Source organism: Salmo salar, chromosome 16, assembly GCF_965601325.2.
Source record: "Salmo salar chromosome 16, fSalSal1, whole genome shotgun sequence".
NCBI lineage: Eukaryota > Metazoa > Chordata > Actinopteri > Salmoniformes > Salmonidae > Salmo > Salmo salar.
The window spans coordinates 23,718,643-23,739,374 of NC_138306.1; the positions used below are offsets into that span (position 1 = coordinate 23,718,643).

Below are 20,732 nucleotides of genomic sequence, written 5' to 3' on the forward strand. Positions count from 1 at the left end.
TTATGTTTACTCTAATCATCAGTCAATAATACACACTAAAAAGGTTATATTATTACAATAATATAATTCATTAATTAGACCAAGTGTCAGGTCATTATCAGTCAATGGGCATCCAAAGACTGTTTCATCGATGTTGTAAATGTTTTACGCATTTCCATCTATCACGTTTCAGGTAGGGACCCAGATGCAGACAACATCGAGTAACAACAGTTGATTAATCGAACAGGGGCAGGCAAAAAGCAGGTCAAGGGCAGGCAGAGGTCGGTAATCCAGATAAGTGGGGCAAAGGTACAGGACGGCAAGCAGGCTCAGGGAAGACAAAGGTCAGTAATCCAAATAGGTGGGGCAAAGGGACAGGACGGCAGGCAGGCTCAGGGTCAGGGCAGGCAGAATGGTCAACACCGGGAAAACAAGGAAACAGGAACAATCGAGAGACAGGAGCAGAGGGAAAACCGCTGGTAGGCGTGACGAAACAAAATGAATGGCAACAGACAAACAGAGAACACGGGTATAAATACACAGGGGATAATGGGGAAGATGGGCGACACCTGGAGGGGGGTGGAGACAATCACAAAGGGTGTGACAGCATCGCTATATTTTTCTCACATTAGCCTTATAACTCTCTCCTGGGACTGAATCGGGGAAAGAGAATGAATGACATTGTAGGCAGAAATTGCTGTGTGCCTGGGCATAAGTAAAAATGTCTGGGGAAACATTCTCCAGCAATTATACAGCAAAACTACCCCAACATATTTAAGTGAACATTTGTGGAATCACATTGCATGATTTAACACATAACACAGGATAAATGTGACCAAAAACACCTCAAATTCCCCTTATCAACAAGCCCTGTGCGCAACTACACAACCGCTTACAACAACACTGCTGACAAAACAGGCCGACTGTCCGAGTCAGACAGTAAACAAACATAATGAAATGCACATGTTGAGAGAGACAGACGAGAGAGAGAGAGAGAGAGAGAGAGAGAGAGAGAGAGAGAGAGCAACAGGTGCAGTAATAAAATGGGGAAGATTATACTGTCAGAAAATATGGATAATGGATGAAATTTTCAATCCAACAGTCCAACCTCATTAAATAATCACATATTATCAGATCAGATCGACCACTCCACTCAAAGGAGCGATCTACAGTACAGGCACAACAGGTAGATTCAGGGACATGGTCAGCGCATTAGCTGGACACCAACTTGGCGCTGGCTTGGAATATGCGCAAACAGCTTTATGCACAAAGAATAGAAAGCCCTGAGTGTTTTAATTTAATTTAGCCCAAATTTAGCCCAAAAGTGCACACTTTTTTGCCATATGGAAACAGCCACACACAATACAATACAAACACGTTGGGCCTATATCTTGAACTGTATGGCGAGTACGATATGAATAGCTTACTTTGAATAAGCAAACGCTACTGTAGGCATTGAGGCATGAAAAAAGAAAATTATTATACATAATACAACGGATATGAATACACTAGCTCACTTGAATCAGCAAACATCAACGTGGCCCACCAAGGCAGGCATGAAAACATGATCATACATAGCCTAATATCACGGCCGGTATGAATACAATAGCTCATTCTGAATCAAACACATAAAGGCAGGCATGAAAACATTAGGCTAAATCATAAATAAACAGCATTCAGGCTTCTTGTGTGTTTCACGTTTTACAGCACAAGGCGTAGATGCCTAGGCTTGGTGTTGAAGAAGAAGATTATTTCATAGTCCAAAGAGTCACTGTATTCCCTTTAAAAGGACAATAGGACTAGATAGTTGAGACATACAGTCAGCATGCAAGATCTGATGAATGTTTTGATACGACCTGTAGTGAAGAAGAGTCTCTCAACAGTATGAAGTCATAGGAAGGTTGAGAATGGCCCTTAGTAGTCTATTGATGTTGGGGAAAATGTCAGGGCTGCAGCTGTCCAAAACTTCAATAAGGGATGGCAATTCCTGACCTCCCACCACTTTCCGACGCAGTTGCTGAAAAAACACTGCCAATTCAGCATCCTCAACAGAGATATGATAGTGATCGCATGAGGCCAGCAGTGAATCTTTCAATGCAAAAGTCCTAGACCCTGGCAGACAGGCAGCTGCTGCTCTCATTACTCCATATTGATCTTCCTGGAACCTCCTGGAACGGGTGTGTCAGGCGTGTGCGTACTGGTAGCGAAGTCAGGTGCAGGAGAGCAGACATTTGTGAACAGGCGCACACTTTATTTAGGCAAAAGTTCAAAACGCGCAAAAAAGTCACAAGAATTATGTTTAACAATAAACATCTTCGTGAAAATAACACGGAAAAACAAGCCAGTCTGGCGCGTCAACAATACACACGTAACACAAACAATCTTACACAAAGACATGATGGGGAACAAAGGAATAAATACATGTAGATTTATTGGGGAATGAAAACCACGTGTGCAGGGAAAAAGACAAAACAAATGGATACATGAAAAATGGAGCGGCGATGGCTTGAAAGCCGGTGACTTCGACCACTGAACGCCGCCCGAACAAGGAGAGGAGCCGACTTCGGCGGAAGTTGTGACAGGGTGTGAACCTCAGTCAGACGATTTAGAATTTTGGGATAATATTTGTGGTACCATATGATCCCAGGAACATCAAATCAAATTTTCAAATCAAATGTATTTATAAAGCCCTTCTTACATCAGCTGATGTCACAAAGTGCTGTACAGAAACCCAGGCTAAAACCCCAAACAGCAAGCAATGCAGGTGTAGAAGCACGGTGGCTAGGAAAAACTCCCTAGAAAGGCCGGAACCTAGGAAGAAACCTAAAAAGGATCCAGGCTATGAGAGGTGGCCAGTCCTCTTCTGGCTGTGCCCGGTGGAGATTACAACAGAACATGGCCAAGATGTTCAAACGTTCATAGATGACCAGCAGGGTCAAATAATAATAATCACAGTGGTTGTAGAGGGTGCAACAGGTCAGCACCTCAGGAGTAAATGTCAGTTGGCTTTTCATAGCCGATCATTCAGAGTATCTCTACCGCTCTTGCTGTCTCTAGAGAGTTGAAAACAGCAGGTCTGGGACAAGGTAGCACGTCCGGTGAACAGGTCAGGGTTCCATAGCCGCAGGCAGAACAGTTGAAACTGGAGCAGCAGCACGACCAGGTGGACTGGGGACAGCAAGGAGTCATCAGGCCAGGTAGTCCTGAGGCATGGTCCTAGGGCTCAGGTCCTCCAAGAGAAAAAAAAGAGAGAAAGAAAGAAAGAAAGAAAGAAAGAAAGAAAGAAAGAAAGAAAGAAAGAAGGAAAGAAAGAAAGAAAGAAAGAAAGAAAGAAAGAAAGAAAGAAAGAAAGAAAGAAAGAAAGAAAGAAAGAAAGAAAGAAAGAAAGAAAGAAAGAAAGAAAGAAAGAAAGAAAGAGAGAGAGAAAAAGAGAGAGAATTAGAGAGAGCATACTTAAATTCACACAGGACACCGGATAAGACAGAAGAAATACTCCAGATATAACAGACTGACCCTAGCCCCCCGACACATAAACTACTGCAGCATAAATACTGGAGGCTGAGACAGGAGGGGTCGGGAGACATTGTGGCCCCGTCCGACGATACCCCCGGACAGGGCCAAACAGGCAGGATATAACCCCACCCACTTTGCCAAAGCACAGCCCCCACACCATTAGAGGGATATCTTCAACCACCAACTTACTATCCTGAGACAAGGCCGAGTATAGCCCACGAAGATCTCCCCCACGGCACAAACCCAAGGGGGGGGCGCCAACCAGGACAGGAAGATCACGTCAGTGACTCAACCCACTGAAGTGACACACCACTCCTAGGGACGACATGGAAGAGCACCAGTAAGCCAGTGACTCAGCCCCTATAATAGGGTTTGAAGCAGAGAATCCCAGTGGAGAGAGGGGAACCGGCCAGGCAGAGACAGCAAGGGCAGTTCGTTGCTCCAGTGCCTTTCCGTTCACCTTCACACTCCTGGACCAGACTACACTCAATCATAGGACCTACTGAAGAGATGAGTCTTCAATAAAGACTTAAAGGTCGAGACCGAGTCTGCGTCTCTCACATGGATAGGCAGACCATTCCATAAGAATGGAGCTCTATAGGAGAAAGCCCTGCCTCCAGCTGTTTACTTAGAAATTCTAGGGACAGTAAGGAGGCCTGCATCTTGTGACCGTAGCGTACGTGTAGGTATGTAAGGCAGGACCAAATCGGAAATATATGTAGGAGCAAGACCATGTAATGCTTTGTAGGTTAGCAGATAAACCTTGAAATCAGCCCTAGCCTTAACAGAAAGCCAGTGTAGAGAGGCGAGCACTGGGGTAATATGATCACATTTTTTGGTTCTAGTCAAGATTCTAACAGCTGTGTTTAGCACTAACTGAAGTTTATTTAGTGCTTTATCTGGGTAGCCGGAAAGTAGAGCATTGCAGTAGTCTAACCTAGAAGTGACAAAAGCATGGATACATTTTTCTGCATCATTTTTTAACAGAAAGTTTCAGATTTTTGCATTGTTACGGAGATGGAAAAAAGCTGTCCTTGAAACAGTCTTGATATGTTCATCAAGAGACATCAGGGTCCAGAGTAACGCCGAGGTCCTTCACAGTTTTATTTGAGATGACTGTACAACCATCAAGATTGATTGCCAGATTCAAGAGATCTCTTTGTTTCTTGGGACCTAGCACTAGCATCTCTGTTTTGTCAGAGTTTAAAAGTAGAACATTTGCCGGCATCCACTTCCTTATGTCTAAAACACAGGCTTTCAGGGAGGGCAATTTTGGGGCTTCACCATGTTTCATGGTTTTTCAACATTTCTGATTAGTCAGGAGGTCATAGGTCGTTATCAAACGTCACAATAAGGTGCAGCGCAGTCGATTTGCCTGCTGGAGGGCAAGGAGACCCCAAGTTCCATTAAAATCATTGACAACTGTGTGCCGTTTTCAAGGGATTGTTAAATAACTGTTAGCTATTTGGTTGTAATAACATCACCTCTTGAAGAGCATAGTCAGAACTACACATTTCTGATTATTTCATGAAAAACTATTTCGCAAATTTAGCTCTAGGCCTATCATTATAAACCAAGCAACTGCATATTTTTCATGATCAGTAAACATCAATTGACATAGCAGAGCAGTGCTGAAGGTGCTGCAGCACCCCCTGTTAGTGAGATGGTAAAACTGCAAGAATTTGTGTTGTTACAATAAAAAACTATTAAACTATTTTTCTGATACATTATTGATATACATGATAACGGTATTGGAGTAGGGAAGAGAAATAGAACATGGGCTATTTATATATGGGCCCCATTCTGCCTTATGGTGCTCTCAGCTCTGTTTTGTAAGTAGTGCACTTGCTCTTATCTATTCAGTTGTGGGGCTTTGGAGTCCGACACGCTCTGCTGTATACAGTTTAGTTTGAGTTACGTCGGGTCTCTCTGTCTCCCTCTCTCTCTCCCTCTTCTCTTATCTCCCCCATGTGGTGGATATCAAGTGATCTGGAGCAGTACTTGCAATAGTTTTCCCTTGTATTTTCTATTAGTTTACAATTCTAAGCTTGGCGAAAATGGAATGGGAACAATATCAAATAAGGAACATGGAATTATGTCGACTTCGGCTCGCAGGCCTGCTCCTGCCCATATCAAACATGTAGGTGTACTAGCCCACTAGTCTAGCAAGTAACACAGTGTTGAGTGGTGCGTTGTGTTTTCCACCCGGTGCTTTCCTCCCACTGGTGCTGGATCGATGTGAATGCTTTTCTCCGCGATTTTCTCCGGGATAAATAGCATAGCTGTACATTTGTGCTCAGTTTTAATAGGCACAATCTTAGCGACAACACCCCACTCATTATCTCTCTCGCACACACACAAACACACATACAGTTGAAGTCGGAAGTTTACATACACTTAGGTTGGAGTCATTAAAACTCGTTTTTTGACCACTCCACAAACTTCTTGTTAGCAAACTATAGTTTTGGCAAGTCGGTTAGGACATCTACTTTGTGCATGACAAAATAAATTTTTCCAACAATTGTTTACAGACAGAATATTTCACTTATTATTCATTGTATCACAATTCTAGTGGGTCAGAAGTTCACATACACTAAGTTGACTGTGCATTTAAACAGCTTGGAAAATTCCAGAAAATGATGTTTTAGAAGCTTCTGATATGCTAATTGACATAATTTGAGTCAATTGGAGGTGTACCTGTGGATGTATTTCAAGGCCTACCTTCAAACTCAGTGCCTCTTTGCCTGACATCATGGGAAAATCTAAATAAATCAGGCAAGACCTCAGAAAATAAATTGTAGACCTCCACAAGTCTGGTTCATCCTTGGGAGAAATTTCCAAACGCCTGAAGGTACCTCGTTCATCTGTACAAACAATAGTACGCAAGTATAAACACCATGAGACCACACAGCCGTCATACCACTCAGGAAGGAGATGCGTTCTGTCTCCTAGAGATGAATGTACTTTGGTGCGAAAAGTGAAAATCAATCCCAGAACAACAGCAAAGGATCTTGTGAAGATGCTGGAGGAAACAGGTTCAAAAGTATCTATATCCACAGTAAAACAAGTCCTATATCAACAGAACCTGATAGGCTGCTCAGCAAGGAAGACTGCTCCAAAACCGACATAAAAAAGCCAGACTACGGTTTGCAACTGCACATGGGGACAAAGATCGTACTTTTTGGAGAAATGTCCTCTGGTCTGATGAAACAAAAATAGAACTGTTTGGCCATAATGACCATCGTTATGTTTGGAGGAAAAAGGGGGAGTCTTGCAAGCCGAAGAACACCATCCCATCCGTGAAGCACGGGGGTGGCAGCATCATGTTGTGGGGGTGCTTTGCTGCAGGAGGGACTTGTGCACTTCACAAAATAGATGGCATCATGAGGCAGGAAAAATATGTGGATATATTGAAGCAACATCTCAAGACATCAGTCAGGAAGTTAAAGCTTGGTCACAAATGGGTCTTCCAAATGGACAATAACCCCAAGCATACTTCCAAAGTTGTGGCAAAATGGCTTAAGGACAACAAAGTCAAGGTATTGGGGGGCCATCACAAAGCCCTGACCTCAAGCCTATAGAATGTTTGTGGGCAGAACTGAAAAAGCGTGTGCGAGCAAGGAGGCCTACAAACCTGACAGCTCTGTCAGGAGGAATGGGCCAAAATTCACCCAACTTATTGTGGGAAGCTTGTGGAAGGCTACCCGAAACATTTGACCCAAGTTAAACAATTTAAAGGCAATGCTACCAAATACTAATGAGTGTATGTAAACTTCTGACCCAGTGGGAATGTGATGAAAGAAATAAAAGCTGAAGTAAATCATTCTCTCTACTATTATTCTGACATTTCATATTCTTAAAATAAAGTGGTGATCCTAACTGACCTAAGACAGGGATTTTTTACTAGGATTAAATGTCAGGAATTGTGAAAAACTGAGTTTAAATGTATTTGGCTAAGGTGTATGTAAACTTCCGACTTCAACTGTACACCTGTAATTATGCAGTACAAAGAAACGTGCGCTCTGTTCAGAATTGTCTAATCCTAGGCTGCACCTGAGTTTCCAGTTTGTGAGTTTCAAGTTTGGGGAAGCTTACAATTAAATGTTTTCTATAATTTCTACCAATATGTGTGCCAGTCATGATTTTCATATGTGCGTTTTCTTGGAACAGTTTAATTTCAATAATAACTTTTTGTTTCTCAAAATCATTATCACTTGCTTAATAATACAAATTGAATTAAAATGATACAAATCTTAAAGTTAAAATTCCACTAATGGGTGAGCACCAGCCTCTGTCATATGGACACATTGATTCACCATGGGTGCATGGAACTAAGAGATAGCCTAGGCCAAAGTAGTAGTAGGCTTTTAATTGTCAACTAATTAAAAATAGCCTACAAAAACAACGACAAATACAAACTGAAATATCCTGATGAAAATGCAGGTTCTTTCAATCACATTCATCTTTCTACTTCGCCTGTCTGCTTCCCTTTCTACACTCAGAAAAAATGTGCTATCTATAACCTTAAAGTGTTCTTTGGCTGTCCTTATAAGATAACCCTTTGAGGAACCATTTTTGGTTGCAGGTTGAACCTTTTCTATAGAGGGTTCTACATGTAACCCAAAATTGTTCTTCTTGGAACCAAAAAGGGTTCTACCTGAAACCAAAAAGGGTTCTCCTGTGGGGACAGCCAAAGAACCCTTTTTGAACCCTTTTTTCTAAGACTGGATCTGTCTTAACTTGAGCTATCACTAGTGAAGTGTGTCATTGTAGTCTATCCAATCAACTGGGTCCAGCCCAATGACTGTGAAGGTCCAGCCCAAAGCTGTGGCTAGCGAACTTGCAAAACATACCACGTTTACATGCGCATAGTATTCCAGATAGTATCTCATATCTTGATTAAGGTCTTATTCGGGATAAGCTGTTTACATGCATATTTGATGTCCCATTCACGAGTATCCCTATACCTGTGAATAAACTGAATGCAAGCAGACAGTATTTCAACCACATAAAATATGCACCCAAGACGAACTGAAGTCTTATCAAAAACATGTTTAATCATTTTTCTCAGCTTTCAATTTCCTTAAAATTGGTCAAACGGATGACATTGGACATTTAGCACAGAACCAATCTTTCCACTGTTTTGGAGTTATGACATAAAATAAGCTGCATGTATCTAACTATAGTATCCCTGTTCCTTGAATAAACAGAATATTCCTCATTTAAGTTCATATGGATTAAATGGAATAGTAACTGAATGAACACTGACTTTAGGCCTATAACCTCTTATATGTAGCGTAATATAATATTAACTCCAGCAGAATTATGCATTTCTTGCAGTAAAATGAAACAACAAATGTCGGTTACATTTTGTCTCAGGAACAGAAGTGGATAAATATTATTTATTTCTAACTATTGTAGTTGACAAACAAATAGACTACCAAATGTCCAAAATTGTAATATGGCCTACCAAATGTCGGAAATTATAAGCAAGAACGTGTGTAAATTAGGAGTGAAAGTAGCGACTATGGTATATTATGGCGGATCGAACTGCGCAGGTAGACTACTTTTTTAAGTGATTTGTTTGACAATCAGATGAAAACATCATAACATAACACCATAGATTGCACAACACCCGACTCGGTGAAACTGGGCCGATCTTCTGCACATTGTCTCATCGATGAAACATCTGATCTCAATACATTTTTATGTTCCCAAAACTACAAATCTGTTACGAACACAGTGCTCTCAGTTTTCTAGACTTGACGCTTTGCCAAAGATTTTTTAGCAGTACAAGGTCGAATTGAGTTTGTGCGCACGCGCACTTCACAGAGGAGGGGTTCCCTAACGGAAATATGCAAATACTTGCTACAACGCGCCAATAAACTCGTGCTTGGTTTTGAACCTCCTTGCTTGTTCTGTTCACGATGCTTCATTTGCTCCCATGTAAACGACAGAGGTTAACTATCTTGGGTTAGTTATACATTTATTTGATTTCCCTTTTCAAAACCAGCTGTGTCTGTCCCGAGATCACTGGCGCGGGGAACTTTGAGGGCCCGTTATTATTCGGGATACTAAAATATTCTGTTTTTGAGATAATCCCCAAAACCTTCTATCCAGGTTGTGTTAAACCAGGACAAAATGCCTGGGGTATGCTGATCTTAACGGGATGCTGTGGCATCTTTTCCCACCCAGCGACTGAACTTCCTCTTACTACCATATTTGGTGATGAGAAAACGTTCTAAACGGTTAATAGCCCACGTGACGTGTCTGCGTTACCCCTTCTGTCTGTGGGGAAAATTTTCAGGTATTTTATGGAATTTCCACTGGCGATATTTTGGATCCTCAGAGCGTTACATTGTACTATTTCACACCGAGGTCTATTTTAAATACTGTGAGAATATATTAACATTCACAATGGATAAAACAAAAAGATTTAATTGATTTACAGTCGCTTCCAGAGGACCGCTAACTTGTAGCGAATTGGGCGAAACCAAGAATAAAAAAATATGGTGGTCCTAAAAAAGGTTATTATCTTTTAAATAATTTCTGAGAAAAGTGATTATGTATAAAATATCAAACGTTTTAAAATTTTTGTTATTCATTTCGGCCAATTACATTTATTACGTCTTCTCATATTAATGTGAATTGTTTATGTGAATTGTTTTTGTACCCTCCCCCAAAGCACTGCTGTTCCAACGTCGTCAGTTTGAAATGGTTGGCCAGACAAAGGCACCACAGCGCAGCCACGGGAAGAAGCGCCACGAATCCATCAACAGAACTGAAATGCTAATATAAACGGTGCCTTTTTACCCATTACACAGAAGAAAAGAATACTGCGGGTTTCAGAGATACATTTTCAGTTTTTATTTTGAAAATGAACGACCGACTGGATCCATTTGAAGAACGACAACCGTCATCTGACTTGAACATGGGTAGAGTCGCCTGACCGTCTCTGTTTTCCGCCTTATGGTTCGCTAGCTAGCCTAGGCTACTAGCCAGGCAAGCTAACGTCAGCTAGTTATCTACGTTTTCATGGGAAGTAGTTAGCTAACTATCTCAGTTGATTTGGAATAATATAACACAACCTGAAAACTTCGCGTTGGAATTTCAGATATGTATTATGTAAAGATGGCTTGGGATGCCTGGACTTTGAACATGTTATTTTTCTGAGTTACATTAGCTAACTTCGCGAACAGTTAACGTTAGCTAGCCTACTCGAATAATCGGATACCAGGTTAGTTTTGGCTAACCTCTCCCTTTCCAAACATGTTTGAAATGGAGACACACATATCTGGCCTCTTTCCGGAAATTTTAGCTATGATTTTCAGTTACTTGGACGTAAGGGACAAAGGTAGGGTGGCCCAAGTGTGTGCGGCCTGGAGGGACGCTTCGTACCACAAGTCTGTCTGGAGGGGGGTGGAAGCGAAGCTTCATCTGCGGAGGGCCAATCCGTCCCTGTTCCCCAGCCTCCATACCCGGGGAATCAAGAAGGTCCAGATCCTCAGCCTGCGGCGCAGCCTGAGCTACGTAATCCAGGGGATGCCAAACATTGAAAGCCTTAACCTATGCGGCTGTTTTAACCTCACGGACAACGGCCTCGGACATGCTTTTGTTCAGGACATCCCGTCCTTGCGGATCCTCAACCTCAGCCTCTGCAAACCAATCACAGACTCAAGCCTGGGCAGGATTGCCCAGTATCTGAAAAATCTGGAGGTGCTGGAACTCGGTGGCCTCAGTAACATCACCAACACAGGCCTTTTGCTCATTGCCTGGGGCTTGCACAAACTCAAGAGCCTTAATTTGCGGAGCTGCAGGCATGTGTCAGACGTGGGCATCGGTCACCTGGCTGGGATGACCCGAAGCGCTGCCGAAGGCTGCCTCTTTCTAGAGCAGCTGACCCTGCAGGACTGCCAAAAGCTGACGGACCTGTCCCTCAAACACGTTTCCAAGGGACTGGCCAATCTCAAGGTGCTCAACCTCAGCTTTTGCGGAGGAATATCAGACTCCGGTATGATCCACCTGTCGAATATGACTCACCTGTGGAGCCTCAACCTGCGGTCGTGTGACAACATCAGTGACACGGGCATCATGCACCTGGCAATGGGGTCTCTACAGCTTTCCGGCCTCGACGTGTCCTTCTGCGACAAGATAGGTGACCAGAGCCTGGCCTACATCGCCCAGGGGCTGTACCAGCTCAAGTCTCTGTCCCTGTGCTCCTGCCACATCAGTGACGACGGGATCAACCGGATGGTGCGCCAGATGCACGAGCTCAAGACCCTGAACATCGGGCAGTGTGTACGTATCACTGACAAGGGCCTGGAGCTGATCGCCGACCACCTGACGCAGCTCACCGGTATCGACCTGTACGGGTGTACCAAAATCACCAAGCGGGGTCTGGAGAGGATAACGCAGCTCCCGTGCCTTAAAGTGTTAAACCTGGGACTCTGGCAGATGACGGAGAGTGAGAAAGTGAGGTGAAAGCCAAGCTGGGAGGAAGAAGTGGGGGTTTTCACCGTGGAAGGTGTATTATTTTTCATCTTCATAGAATACCTGAGCGGAACAGTTTGTAGACTATTACATTACCTTTTAATAACTATAATACTGTGACCTTAATTTTAGTAGAAGGGATCAACCCTTTTTAAACATTCACTGTCATAGCATTATTCCACCCCTTATTTTGGTATAATTGCTTTCTCTCTTATTTCCGTGTTAACTATCCTGTCATTGTATCACATTTATAAGGTTTTTACTAGCTACCTCATTCATTGAAGAAACTGGAGTGCCTGGGACACAACCCCACTGTCTTTCCATGCAAACAAAAAAAAATATGGGTTATCTACCACATTTTTCAACTTTCCCTTTAACTGTTTACCAGTATTGATGATAGACAACTCATGCAAAACAACTATGTTCTAACACAGTCCATCTTAACACTGCACACGAAGGCCTTAATGCCTTGGATTGAAGCTTTGACTAAGAAGTATTTTTCTTATGTTAATAAATATATTTTTTATAATGAATGGCTGTAAGCCAGAACATTGTACTTCAAATTGAAGTGAATTGTTTGGTTTTGAAGTACACCTTTTTGAATTGGTAGTTTCCATGCCTGAGAAGTTGTACTCTAACATTGTAATCTGCCTTTCCTAATTCCTTCTGGTAAACATGAACAGTGTGGATATGACAGGGGTAAACTATCTGCCTTCTCCCCCCTGGGGACTTTAGAGTGGAGAGTGGAAAAATAGACTTTATCTTGCCCTTGGTTATCAAGAGCATCATGTATTTGAAGTCTGTATGCAACATCATATCAATAACCTACATCATATTTTCTCCTGTAAAGCCTTCAAGGAAAGATCATTGGTGTGTTTCTTAAAAAGGGTAATTTAAAATGGTTTTATATTCATACAACAGTGATATTTATTAAAAATTCTGAATGTTTTTTTTGGGTGGAAATGGTTTGTTTATTTTGAGTTCTGTTGCCCATTTTGAGGTTTATAGGAGGGCCTTTTTATGTAAAAGCAGGTACTAAATATGGCAGAAGGTGCAGGGTGTTCAGAACATTAGGGGCCATTCCATTATCTTACTCTAATACAGATTATGCTGGTCCAGAAACAACCAGATTGGCATAAAATCTGTCCTTTTCTATCTCCCTGGTGTTTTCAGGTCTGAACCGGATAGATGAAGTGAAATAGTGGATTAGCACCTACCATGGATGAGTTTCTGTCACTCTTTACACACCTATTCAGAAGTCGAGTTGAGGCGAAGGGTTGCCAATCACATTTGACCTCATCTCCCTAGTGGATCCACAGCGGGACACAGTCAAATTAAATATCAGGGCATGAAAACCATTCTTGGCAACTGAGACAGCTATTAGGTATAAAATGACAGACATGTATTACGGTATTCCAAGATAAGCTATTAGGGTGGCATGTAGTGTAGCGGTTAGAGTGTTGTACTAGTAAATTAAAGGTCACTGGTTCGATTACCCGAGCCGGCAAGGCACCTAACCCTAATTTCCTCCAGGTGTGCTGTACTATTATAACTGACCCTGTAAAACAACACATTTCACTGCACCTCTCCGGTGTGTTACAAAGAGTCGCACACTTCATATGTATAACCTCCCAGTAATTTATTGGGTAAAAAAAAATGTTTCAGCATCACTGTGCCTTTTATCCGGTGTGTGACAAATCATTTTGTTTTATGTTACACTTAATTATGCTTATAAATATGCACAATGGTAGTCCTGTAAACAAAAATCCCCAAAGAGAGTGAAAGACTGATAGGATATGTTTATTTACATACAAAATGCAAATACTCAAACGTGTCTGTTTTGCTTTCATTTTACATAGATAACTTTTTTCATCATTAACACAGACGGAAGGCAGTACATTTCCTTTACAAATGCAAAAGAAAGTAAAAAAATAAAATGAGAACCATGACTTTAGAAGTAGCCCCTTTAACAGCACTGTGTTCCTGAATGAAGAGTTTAAAACAAAGTTATCACAGACTGGTGAGTCCACAGACATTAAGGCAAGGGCAGGGATACACAGGCTAGGGCCCTGTTGCAACTTTTCTGAAAGACACATTTTTTTCCTCCTTCCTGAAATAAAACTGTTCTCATGACCTGGATAGGTGAAAGCTGACCAGTGAAACCCTTTGCTTTTACCTCTACGATTTTGTCAGGTCAGTAATAACTTCTGGAAAGGGAGATAGCCAGGATGTGATTCTAAAGTACTCTCTGGCCTATGGATAAGGGGCAGGATAGGAGAACCTAAACAGTAGCCTAGTCTCCAACTCTGGTCCTGGAGACCAAGCTGATTTGTAGCTTATCATTGTTCAACCATGGACAGATTGAAATGGAAATGTACTGTACAGAGCAGTTCTAAATGCCAGAGACTGGCAGCGTGCTCTCTGTAAATCAGGCCACTGAATAAGCACCAGGAGAACCATGGTTGGAAACCGTTCTGTCCTAAACGGTCAGACTACTGTGAGACAAGTGGAGAACAGAGGAACACAGTCTAGGGGGCGTCATTCCCACAAACATCTCGGATATATGAAATAACTAAACACTGGAACCTCAGGGTAATACGTTTACATCATGTGGAAAAAGTATACATAAAAAATTCAAGAAATATAAATGAAAGAAAATAAAAAAGTACTCTCCCTCTACACAGTCACAGTTTGAAAACGTTTGAAGTTTACATGTAATTTGACATTTATAAAAGTGTATTATTTTTTTTTTACAAATATTTCTCCAGTTTTAGCTGAAGACACTAGAACGGTCCGCCATTTTGTTCAGAGAGCCTTGCTCCTCATAATTCTGTGCAAACATTCAATGCATATATATCCATATGGTCAACATCATACTTTATATGTATATATATTTATAGAACATGACTTTCCGCAATTTATGGCAGTACGGTCATATCTTTTGTCTTCAGACAAATTGAGACACACACACACACACACAATAGACAACTAACTGCACTGCTTTTAGCTTCTCACTTTGTTTTTTACAGAATTCACAACATCTTCCACTGGGTTACATTTATGTAGTCACTACTAGGGTTGAACGGCGGGAACCCGGTTACCGGGATTTACCTCTCAAAATCACTCGCTTTTCCCTGGGATAAATAACTGCGAGAAACCGGTAAATTATAATAAATTATTTATATGAACAGCATGGTGTGAAATGGAACTGTTATATTATATGCAATGTCTAAATCTGGCTTCTCTACAGCCTCTGCATGAATCAATGCTCAGGGTGGGGACAGACAGCCCATCTCAGTATGGAGCACAGTTCATAATGCATGTAGACCTATCATCTCAACTTTTTGTTCTTGTGACAGGCGGGGACTACATTTGCTGCAGCATAGCCTATGCTACAGTAATATAAAGACCTAATGTGTGTCTAATTTACCCATCTCCTTTTGGCTTTCGGGGGTCTTGTTATTTCTCTGTCGCTGTTCATCAACTCCATCCAAAATAGATAATCCTGTTCTAGATTGATATATATCCCTATATATAGAGATGTTCTAGCCTACCTTCTGCAGGTAATACGTTCAATGCAGTATTATCCTTATATTTAGCTAATTAATGATGGGTTATGCATAATAAGCTTCTAACTTATAGCCTCTGTCTCTTATGCAATATGCAAGCGCCTGTGCTTCGCTGGCCTCTCTCCTTAAAAAACGCTCCTTAGCTCTTGGAGTCCCATGCAGGAAAAGCTAGACCAGAATAGCTTGCTGGACATCATTTTTTTTTTAGCATTTTTTATACCAATAGACTATTCGAAGAGGGATGCAAGCTCTTTTTAGCTGAATGTTATACACAGAAGCCAATAGAACTCATGGGTAATTTGAAAGATGAGCGAACTCGCGATGGCGGTAGGCTATAGCAGTTATTCATTCAGACCCATAACCATTCAATTTTTGTGAAGTGAAAGCCTGTTGCATCTAATTCTAGTCCTATATTATTCAAGGATGTCATTAGAATGATGAAGATAAGGACAACGAAACGTATTTCATTGAATTGTTGAAAATCGCGGCAGGAATGAGAGAAAGAGGATAACATCCTGGGTATATAAAGGTAGGTATAGAAATATGTGTCAGCCTGCTAATTATACAAATAGGCCCAATTATATTTCAAAATTAAAATCAAATTCGCTAGCCAATACTTTTAACTTTGTAGGCCGCATGTGCTGCACCAGAATTGCATGTTCTCTTCTGCTTCATCATGGTTTCAACAATGTGCCTAATTCCAGTCCATATAATACAATACAGTTCACCCTCAAAAAGAATAACCTAGTAGAGCTACTTTAATGTATTTACCCAAGAGAGCATAGGCTATAGCTGGCAACATCTAGGAGCTTCTATGTTTTTCTGTCACACATAATGTGCAGTAGCCTTTATCATACATGTTTTGGATAATGGCATAATCATTTGGGCTTGGGCTCATTTAATGTTGTTAATGTAGGGCTCATAAATGTTAGAAAAATATATGGCTCATCAGGCTCAGGTAGATTCAGGTTAGAATGTTCATGCTGATCAAAGCTCTAATCAAATCCAAACATATATGCGTTTGTAATTCTTTTGAATGAAACTTCCGGTTTTGGTGGGAAACACCAGGTTACCCAGGAGAAAAGTGATTTATTTTCGGGATGGAACATTTCTAAAACACCGGGAAAATATTCAACCCGTGTCACTACGTATTTAATGAGTCATTTACAAATTGGTTTAAAAATAAAGTTCTAACCCACCGGGAAAGGACTTTCATATCCTTTTAACTAGGATTCACTATCATTTCATTACAAGAACCGTACGCTCTGAAGCTTTGGAAAAATGCACAAAATGGGCAACGTCAATCTCAGGGAACATAATTCAATCAAAAATTAAACAATGATAATGTTTTATAAAGTCATATCTATAGAAACCTTGGATGAGATCCTATGACTGGTAATCTCTTCATGTCAAGCTGTAGCACCAATAGAACTGAGGAATAAAAAGGTCCTTCATGTAGGTCCAGTACTGATCCCTTTGCACACTCAATCGTACCGTCCCAAGTGTCACCCTATTCCATATAGTGCACTACAGTGGAGGGTGCTGAGGGGAGGACGGCTCATAATAAGGCCTGGAACGGAGTAAATGGAATGGATTCAAACACATGGAAACCATGGAAACCATGTGTTTGATGTGTTTGATACCATTCCCCTACAGCCATTACCACGAGCCTGTCCTCCCCCATTAAGGTGCCACCAACCTCCTGTGGTCCACTACTAGAAGTGTACGTGGCTATGACTCTCTGAAAATAAACTAACGTTGCATACCTCATATTGAAGAGGGTGCTGTGTGCAAAAACCATCTAAAACCAACCACTACCCCCCCTCTCCTCTCTGTTTCTCTCCCCCCGTTTTCCCTCTGGTCCAAATCCTTACTTGATGTAAATCAGACACTGATGTCAATGGGAGATGTGTGTGGAAGTTCAAGTTAGGTTATTGAGTTAGGATTCCTCCCGCTTAGGTCTTAAGATCCGTTCACAGAACATGCAGTAAGTCAGCCAGAGATAAAGCCCCACAAGCCCTAAAACCCAGCTAGTGTTTCTCTCTCTCTAAGGATCTAATTGGGTGGTGGAGGGAAAATGGGAAAAGTTTTGTTGTCCAGAAACTCACATAGGAGATTCTTAATAGGAAATAACACGTAATATATGCTAAATGTTTTTGTTTAAATGGTCACTGGTTTCTAAACATTTCCATGCCACGACTCCCCACCATTCAGAAAAAACACTGGTTTAGATACAAAGAGAAAACAACGGTTGTGTCAGTAGGGACGAAAACAGAGAAAACTGAAAGAAATGAAACAGGGAGGTGCTACCTTAACTTTGTTTTCTCTTTCAAAACGTTTTTGTGCGATGTGCACTACTGAACACAACCCATGACTGGCATGCATCTCCATCCTTCCACCATTAGCCCACTGTGTGACTGTTCTTCATCAGTTAATCATCATCATCATCATCTCCTCAGGCTGGTGAATCTCCCCAGGAATGAGAATTGAGCATGTGGGGGTGTAGTATGATCGCTCAGTCCTCCCTCCGCCAAGATCATGTCTGGATAGATGGGAGGAAGGTTGTCTGAAGCTCATGCATGGTCCTGGGGTCATCAGGGGTGGTCTGTAAAGGTGAGAGTTCAGCAGGACTCCTCCAGCGCGTTGACCACCTGCTCCAGGATGTCAGGGCAGTAGTCAGCGATCTGCTGCAGCACTGAGTTGGCATACTCCTGCAGCTCCCCACTCTCCTTCTCACACAACTCCAACTCCAGTTCCAACTAAGGAGGAAGGGAGGGGGGAGAGAAAGGGACAGAGGGAGAAATAATGAGTTAGCATACTTCTCCTCCCCCTCCATCTCCCTTGAGGCGATAAAAACTTCACTCATTCCTGTTAAGAGTAAGATATGACAGAGCACAGAAAGAAAGATGGAGGGTGAGAAAGAGACGGGGTACAAGAGAGAGAGAAAACACCAGAGGGAGGGACTCCTCTGTTACCTGCTCCAAAGTCATCTTGTGTAGCTCCTCCTCCCAGGCTGGTGGGTTGGCGTGGTGATAGTGGGGGGGTGGGGTCAGGACGCTGAGGATGCTGGGGTCTCGGTCGTGGCAGAGGTCAGTCAGGTGGGCAATGTAGAGCTTAAGCTTATTGCGATTCTCACTCAGGGACAGGAGAGGGGGGATCATCTGGAGGGGGGAGAGGAAAGGGAGAAAGAAATGGAAGAGCCAGTTGGATAAGAGAGAGATAAGAAGAGAGATAAGAAAAGTGACATTAGGTCCCTGTGTGTTTTCAGAGACGAAACCATGCTAAACCAGAATCATGGAGCATGCAGAAGGAGGAGGAATAAGGCTGCATCTCACATGCATTAGATCACAAGGAGATAAGATTGTGGAGTCTGGTATGTGGGACAGAAGTGTGTCGTGTGTGTGTGTGTGTGTGTGTGTGTGTGTGTGTCTGCCTATTTGGCCGACTCAGTTGTTCACAAACAGTGTCCAAGCTACAGTACATGGTGGGCAGACAAACACTGAAACACCATCCAAGGTAACACAGTAACAGAGATATCATTCCCGCAGAAAATACAAATATGAGAACAGATGACATGTACCAAACACTGCACGGACCAACTCACTGCACCAACATAAAATGGTGAGAGGAGAAACAGACGACAAAACAAAATGGAGGAGCAAAACGGGACACACTGACGATGGAATGAGAGACGGGCATACATGCCAGGAAGGTGGTGAAAAATGGACAGGTGACTCGGACATTAATTTGTGCTCTCACCCTTCTGAACAAAATGGCTGAGAGAGAGAGGGGAGGGGGGCGCAGGGTTGGCTATGCCCAAATACCCTCCTCATCATCCTATTGGACAGATGGTTTAGCCAATTGCAGCATTAGAAAAGAACACTTGGTTAGTGTGTGTGTGTGTGTGTGTGTGTGTGTGTGTGTGTGTGTGTGTGTGTGTGTGTGTGTGTGTGTGTGTGTGTGTGTGTGTGAGTGAGTGAGTGAGAGAGAGTGTGACAGAAAAATAGGAGTGCGAGACAGAAAACTGACCAAAAATCAATGTCTGTGGACATTGAAATCAAGGACGGTCCGGATTGCACCAAAAAAGATGTCCAAAAGGCATCTGCATCAGTCCGTGCTTACTGAGGTGTAGCCTACCATGTCTGCATGTTATCAATGCCCATTCATGTGGTAGGACCACCATTTGTAAAACAGACTGTTGTATTGGATTTATTAGTCCTGATTCCTGTAAATAATCAATTTGGCTATTTAAGTTCTGTATATCAGCTACTCAACTTTATCAGGAGTTATCGTGAGCCTATTTGCAATGTGTTTACACAGCGGGAAAAGCAGAAGTATTTAATTTTTCTCAATGATCAGCTTGTCAAAAATGGACAGATACAAACTTAAAAATTCTGATCATGACAAAGGGGTGAAACTCCAGGACAACAGTGTGATTGTCCATTCCATTTTGTCCATTTTACTTTGTTTGACCTGGCCTGTTTTTAGGATATGTTGTTTGTTAACATGACAGCACATATTTTATTTGATTTAGCATTATTTAGGTTAGGCAATTTGACCAGAGAAACCTGCATGATGTAAAAAGTGTCCATCTCATTGCATTGTCATATATTTTATCTCCAGCCTGCAGGCTACAGAAAAGGCCACATACTCTTTCTACCATATCCTATATCAGAGTTTCCCAAACTTGGTCCTGGGGCCCCCCCTGGGTGAACGTTTTGGTGTTTGTCCTAGCACTACACAGCTGATTCAAATAACCAACTCATCATCAAGCTTTGATTATTTTAATCAGCTGTGTAGTGCTAGGGGGGTAAAAACAAAACGTTCACCCGGGGGGGCGCAGGACCGAGTTTGGGAAACCCTACCCTATATCTGCTACATGATTTATGTTAGATTATTATTTTGACGGAACGTTGGTGGAGCACCGCAGCAATGCATCTCTCCAACAGCACCCTGGAGAGGCACGCTGGGAATGGACAAACTAAATATTTTGCGCCCCTTTGACAAAGTGGTCACGGTTTATCACAGGGCGTCATCAGCGCTCACCTAAAAAATCCCATATGCCACTGGTTGGGAGAAATTGTCATTGTTTTGGGGCAGAATTATGTGAGGTTTTATTTGTTGTTGGAGGTGTGTCTAGGTCAGTTTAGTTCAGAAGATGCCGCCCTCATCAATCTGCCG

General features: G+C 42.1%; 2 protein-coding genes across 4 annotated transcripts in view; one reads left to right on the forward strand and one right to left on the reverse strand.

Annotated features, from left to right (window-relative positions):
* Positions 1–9,770: 9,770 nt before the first annotated feature.
* Positions 9,771–12,930, forward strand: LOC106573369 (F-box/LRR-repeat protein 14). Its single transcript, XM_014148370.3, has 2 exons — positions 9,771–10,019; positions 10,178–12,930. Exon 2 carries the CDS (start codon positions 10,762–10,764, stop codon positions 11,971–11,973), a length of 1,212 nt encoding a protein of 403 aa, XP_014003845.1. The 5' UTR covers positions 9,771–10,019; positions 10,178–10,761; the 3' UTR covers positions 11,974–12,930.
* An 836-nt stretch (positions 12,931–13,766) lies between these two features.
* Positions 13,767–20,732, reverse strand: part of LOC106573366 (ELKS/Rab6-interacting/CAST family member 1) — a 31,874-nt gene continuing 24,908 nt past the window's right edge. For 2 of the 3 annotated variants that reach the window (XM_082962613.1, XM_045697055.2), the window contains exons 19-20: positions 18,527–18,712; positions 13,767–18,310 (exon numbers count right to left, since the gene is read on the reverse strand). In XM_082962613.1, the coding sequence (XP_082818739.1) occupies positions 18,173–18,310; positions 18,527–18,712 (324 nt within the window). In that variant the 3' untranslated portion in view covers positions 13,767–18,172. Of the gene's footprint in view, positions 18,311–18,526; positions 18,713–19,310; positions 19,389–20,732 lie in introns of those variants that run through there. The other variant, XR_014380863.1, reaches the window with a different exon arrangement.